The following is a 6,000-nucleotide window of genomic DNA, read 5'->3' on the forward strand; positions in this document are numbered from 1 at the left end:
TTCATCATTGATTTGCAAAATGTGATCACTACTGCACAGAGGATTATCGGCTGCCCTCTCCCCTCCTTGGAAGAACTCTATAATTCCTGAAGCCTAAAGAAAGCCCAGAATATTCTGAGAGACCTGTCTCATCCAGCACACTCTCTTTTTTGAACGCTGTTACCATCCGGCAGGCGATACAGGTCTAATCAAAACTAGGACAAAAGAAGGCTTAGAGACAGCTTCTACTCTAGAGCTGTAAAGTGATGCTGAACTCCAGTAACCGTGTTGATGTGTTTTGGGCTGTGTAGGGATGGGTGGAGGAAGGGGAAGGTGAGGATGGGGTATGAGTATGAAATTGTGTGCATTGAGGAATGCTGCTGTAAATTTCGTTAGATTTATTAAATTGCACAATGAAGAGCTTAATGAGAAATGCTTATTTTATTGAGCAGCAGTGGCGTAGGAGGTTAAGAGCTCGTGTATCTAATCTGGAGGAACCGGGTTTGATTCCCAGCTCTGCCGCCTGAGCTGTGGAGGCTTATCTGGGGAATTCCAGGTGGCTGTACACTGCTCCCACACGCCAGCTGGGTGACCTTGGAGCTAGTGGAGATCACAGCTTCACCAGGGCTCTCTCAGCCCCCACCTACCTCACAGGGTGTTTGTTGTGAGGGGAAGAGCAAGGAGATTGTAAGCCCCTTTGAGTCTCCTGCAGGAGAGAAAGGGGGATATAAATTCAAACTCTTCTTCTTCTTCTTCTTATGCTTATGTTATACCACTTTTCCGCTGAGAGATCTCAAAGCAATATAAACAATTATGAAAATCCCCCAAGTATCAAGTGACATTTGAAGGCGTTTGTTGTTTATTACACTGGTGCCAATCAATGACCCTCCCTCTTTTCTTTCCTAGGCAATGCATTTGTGGTCAGCCTGCCGAAGCTGGCCGTGAGGGCAGCCCGTTGCTTTTGTACCTTACCCTTGCTAGTGCTGGTGATACGCTATTTTCCCCTAGCGGCTGGGCCATAGGAGAGCACGCACTGCAAAGTCAAGCTGACATTAAGTGATGGGGCTCAAGCGTCGTGGCTCCATCTTCAACATCACATCACATGCATTTGCCATCGGCGATGCGATACTGCTACATGCTGCACAGCACAGATTTGCCCCTCACGACCAAAGTGTACAGTGGTTGGAACACCCATGCTGTTACATCTGCCTGATGATCTGGATACTGACCCAGTGCTTTCATGACCATGCCCGAAGACTTTTACGTCGGTTCTCACCGAGTCTGATCCCATCTACTCGTGCCGCGTTCCTCCAGGCTGACCAGCTTAGAAGTATTACACCATAAAATTAAAATTAAAATGTCGTCGTCGTCATCCCTACGTTTTCATTGTCCCGATCACTATTGTGAGCTTCTGCTACCTTCGGATCTGGATTCTTGTGCTCCAGGTGAGGAGGAGAGTCAAGACGGAAGTCAACCCCAGGCTCAAGCCGAGCGACTTTAGAAACTTCCTCACCATGTTTGTCGTTTTTGTGATCTTTGCCTTCTGCTGGGCACCGCTGAACTTCATTGGGCTGGCTGTGGCCAGTAATCCGTCGGAAATAGGACCCAAAGTTCCCGAGTGGCTGTTCGTCGTGAGCTATTTCATGGCCTACTTCAACAGTTGCCTTAATGCAATAATATACGGACTTCTGAACCAGAATTTTCGGAAGGAATACAAACGAATCCTAATGTTGTTGTTCATGCCAAGGCACTTCAGCTTCCGGGAAGCGTCCAGAGGGAGCACGAGGGGCCAAAAGAGCAAACCCTTCCCCGATTTTAACAATAGCTGTGGTAAATGAAAACAGATGGGACCTTGTAGGACGGCAACTGCAGTGCGAGATGGCAACTTCGAAAGGCGGCCATTTTGTGAACTGGAATGGTGCGATTGCATTCTGTATTCTTGCTTACCTTTTCTGATGCTTTTTACTTGAACAGTATTCCACTCTCTGTAACCTTTCCTATCTCCTTGACGAAGCAGATTTCCTTCTACATATTTGCTATCAATTAGAAATTGGCTTTAAGATTCACCAGGGAAGAAGGGTAAACAGATGGATGGGTTGTAGTGGCCGATGCTACACCAGAAAGCCTGGGTGGGGTCCAACCTGGGAGAATCCCACCACCTTTTCCTGAGACCACCTGAGTCACCTGAGTGTGCCAGGTCAGCTTCCTCATCAAGTATGAAATCCTACAAATGCTACTGCCAAATGCCAGGTAAGCTTGCAGGAAAATATCCCTCACCTGGGAACTCTTCTGCAAGTTGATTTAGTATTCAGCAGCAGCCCTTTGTAAACTTGATGGGTGGTCCACAAGAGGGCTTGGGTCCCCTTGGATGACCGAAGGACCAATAAAAGGGATGGTGGCCCTCTTCTTTCCCTCATGCAGCTTGTCCTTCTCTCTCCGCCATGCTTGGACCATCTTTGGAGCCAACGGTGGCAATGGAAAAATGGCTGGGCACCATTTAGCTTGTAAGTGCCCTACAACCATCCTTGTAAGTCTGGGCTTGTAACTCTGGAATTATCTCTGGAGCAGGTGTAAGCTGAGGTTACACAGGCAGCAGACTTATGCAGAGTTGATTCCCTAACCAATGGAGCCATGGAGATCAGCAGCAGCACAGTACACACATGAACAACTCCTGAAATAAAAGGGAAGTGCATCAAGAGATCTTCCATCTCTCCAGCGTGGTGTAGTGGTTAAGGGCAGGTGCACTCTAATCTGGAGAACCGGGTTTGATTCCCCACTCTGCCACTTGAGCTGTGGAGGCTTATCTGGTGAACCAGATTAGCTTGTGTCCTCCAATCCATGCCAGCTGGGTGACCTTGGGCTAGTCACAGTTCTTTGGAGCTCTCTCAACCCCACCCGCCTCACAGGGTGTTTGTTGTGGGGGGGGGGGGGGAAGGGAAAGGAGATTGTCAGCCCCTTTGAGACTCCTGCAGAAGAGATGTAAATCCAAATTTGTCGTCTTCTTCCTTATTGCTACTACTCAACAACAATGATTGTTGGAGTTTGCTGTGGAAAACTGAATGTGTGGAGGCCAAATTAGATGATGCACAAGACAACGTCTTTTTTTTTATCAAGAGAAGCTATGGGAGGCTACCAGCTAGAGTACAAGAATAGCAGGATTGAGAGAGCTACTTGACTCGGCCTCCTCTGACCATTTTGGGTAGTCCAAAGTACTCTGCACAAATGGAATCACTGTTCCCAACTGCAACCTTTCACGTCTGTATTTTATGTAGCAAACAGCTCAGAAGACTGTGAGGCAGTGGGATGTAGTGCCAATATGGCCCCATCCTCTGGCTGCTTCCGCACATGCAGAATAATGCACTTTCAAACTGCTTTCAGTGCTCTTTGAAGCTGTGCGGAATAGCAAAATCCACTTGCAAACAGTTGTGAAAGTGGTTTGAAAACGCATTATTCTGTGTGTGCGGAAGGGGCCTCTGCCTACAAGAGGGCTTTCTGCTAGTGCAAGGAGCAAGAAAAAGCTTTGGAAACACATACACACGCCGCAGGAAAGTCAATCAGGACACCAATGGAGCCCCACTGTAGCCTGGACCTCTGGGTTTTGCAGAGCGGGGCTGAGGGACAGACAGCCTCCAATGTGTGCCTGCCATCTCTGCCGGGGTAAATGCCCCAGGGAGGGCAAATGCACCAACACAAGGCCATGCTGCATCCTCAAGCTCTCTCTCCCTCCCCTCCTCCCAAGCTGGGGCTGAAAGCCTTGTGTACAGAGGTGGGATCCAGCAGGTTCTCACAGGTTCCCGAAAGTAGGTGACTAATTATTTGTGTGTGCCGGGAGGGGGTTACTAATGGGTGATTTTTGCCTTAGTTACACCCCTCCTCCGCTCCTCAGCAGTAGCGCGCAGAACTTGAAGCAGTCTAGCAGGTGGTGCACCGGTGTGCGTGGCAGCCTGTAGCCTGTGTGCATTCATTTCCGCCCAAGGACCGGCGCAGTGGCTGCGTCCTTGCCACAGCCCCGCCCAGCAATGCCCCACCCCCGGAATGCCCTGCCACGCCCCCGTCATGCCCCACCCAGCCCCATTGGCGCTATGCCACTGTTTGAATCCCACCACCACGGGAACCTGTTACTAAATTTTTGGGACCCCACCACTGCTTGTGTTCTTTTTTGACCCAGAATTCATTCTGGGTTGGGTTAAGCTGGGCAAACAAGAGAGGTGATTTTAGACATAAAGGAAAGGTAGTCAGGGCAGGACTTGGGAACATCTCACTATTTCTCAGTCACTGCATATATTGTAATTATCTCATCATGAAAAAAGTCAATTTTTTATTTACTGCGTCGACATTCCGGGTGAAGCCTGCAGTTTGTTCGATGTATTCTGCCAAATTGAGATGAGGCCCACAAAATGAAAACTGTTCATTGCAACCAGATGAAGAGGTGATCTGGCCAAAGTTAAACTCTTTTCAATGTCATTGACTCCAAACATAAATGTAACATACTTTCTTGAATCTCTCCTTTGAAATGACGGACACTTAAAAGCCGTCGGCATTGGCCAGGACGTGTCCATCGTAAATCAATGGTGAATTCTCCCTGCTGTCAGTGATACTCTGTTTTTCATGTAAAACATTCCGAAGTATCCCTGCGGAAAAATAACAGTTTCACAATTTTGTTCAATCATTTCTTCCTCTGTTCACCCTTAATTGTAAACCCAAAAAGCAATTATTTCTCATACAGCAAAGAAAAGCTATTTTCATAGTCTTATTTTTTTTTTTCTTTTTCAGACAATGTTTTAATATGAACTGAAACTCAGGAAGGGTATTCTAAACTGTGGGGGACTTTTGTGCATCTTTAAGGAAATCAGTATCTCAGTTTTACAGGGTTAAAAGATTTGATACTAGCATTTGAAATATTGATATTTTGATATGCCGGAGGAAAACAAAGAGAACTGAAGTTAGTCATTTATAGATAAAATATTTTGGAGAATGTGATACTTCAGGGATAGGAAATGTCTGATGTTGAAAGAGTGTGTGGTGTCCTTTCAAGCATTTTATTCCCTCTCAAAGGACATTTTCCCCTCAACTGGCTGTATTTATTTCAATAAATATGGTTTACTCTACATGCATCTTGTGCAATTTACCTGGGTAAATACTAAAGTACTAGTTGAACCCCAAGATATTGTGATTTTTCTGTCTCTCAGTTGTTCCTCAGAGCTTCAGGAAACTAAATTCTCACTTGGGGCTTCCCTGATTTGTATACAAGCATTTCTCATACATTTTGATTTGAGGCGAGTAACTTGTATGTGCTCAGAGAGAAGCGCTTTATCTACTGAATCAGTGTTAATGTTGGGTGCTGTGTGGTTTCCGGGCTGTATGGCCGTGTTCTAGCAGCATTCTCTCCTGACGTTTCGCCTGCGTCTGTGGCTGGCATCTTCCTCTGATCCTCTGTGGCTGGCATCTTCCTCATGATCCTCTGAAGATGCCAGCCACAGACGCAGGCGAAACGTCAGGAGAGAATGCTGCTAGAACACGGCCATGCAGCCCGGAAACCACACAGCACCCAAGTGATTCCGGCCGTGAAAGCCTTCGACAATACAGTGTTAATGTTTTTAAAATGTGATTTTATTATAGATGTTTTAATTTGTTAGCCACCTTGGTGACCCTTATGGGGGCCAAAAGGCAAGATATAAGAAACCCAATGTTTTATTTGTTTGTTTGTTTGTTTGTTTATAACCTCCTACGCTGTGGTGTAGTGGTTAAGAGCTCGTGTATCTAATCTGGAGGAACTGGGTTTGATTGTCCACTCTGCCACCTGAGCTTATTGAGGCTTATCTGGGGAATTCAGATTAGCCTGTACACACCCACCCTTGGGCTAGTCACATCTTCTCAGAGCTCTCTCAGCCCCACCTACCTCACAGGGTGTTTGTTGTGAGGGGGGAAGGGCAAGGAGATTGTAAGCCCCTTTGAGTCTCCTACAGGAGGGAAAGGGGGGATATAAATCCAAACTCCTCCTCCTCCTCCTCCTCCTCCTGC

The 6,000-nt window shown here is 46.9% G+C and overlaps 1 protein-coding gene across 1 annotated transcript in view; it reads left to right on the forward strand.

Annotated features, from left to right (window-relative positions):
• MTNR1B (melatonin receptor 1B) overlaps positions 1 to 2,781 on the forward strand; it is a 62,929-nt gene extending 60,148 nt beyond the window's left edge. Inside the window, 3 exon segments of the mRNA XM_048494027.1 lie at positions 886 to 961; positions 1,213 to 1,252; positions 1,254 to 2,781. Coding sequence (XP_048349984.1) covers positions 886 to 961; positions 1,213 to 1,252; positions 1,254 to 1,817 — 680 coding nt within the window. The 3' untranslated portion in view covers positions 1,818 to 2,781.
• The last annotated feature ends 3,219 nt before the right edge of the window (positions 2,782 to 6,000 follow it).

The sequence above is a fragment of the Sphaerodactylus townsendi genome, linkage group LG04, assembly GCF_021028975.2.
Source record: "Sphaerodactylus townsendi isolate TG3544 linkage group LG04, MPM_Stown_v2.3, whole genome shotgun sequence".
Classification (NCBI taxonomy): Eukaryota; Metazoa; Chordata; class Lepidosauria; order Squamata; family Sphaerodactylidae; genus Sphaerodactylus; species Sphaerodactylus townsendi.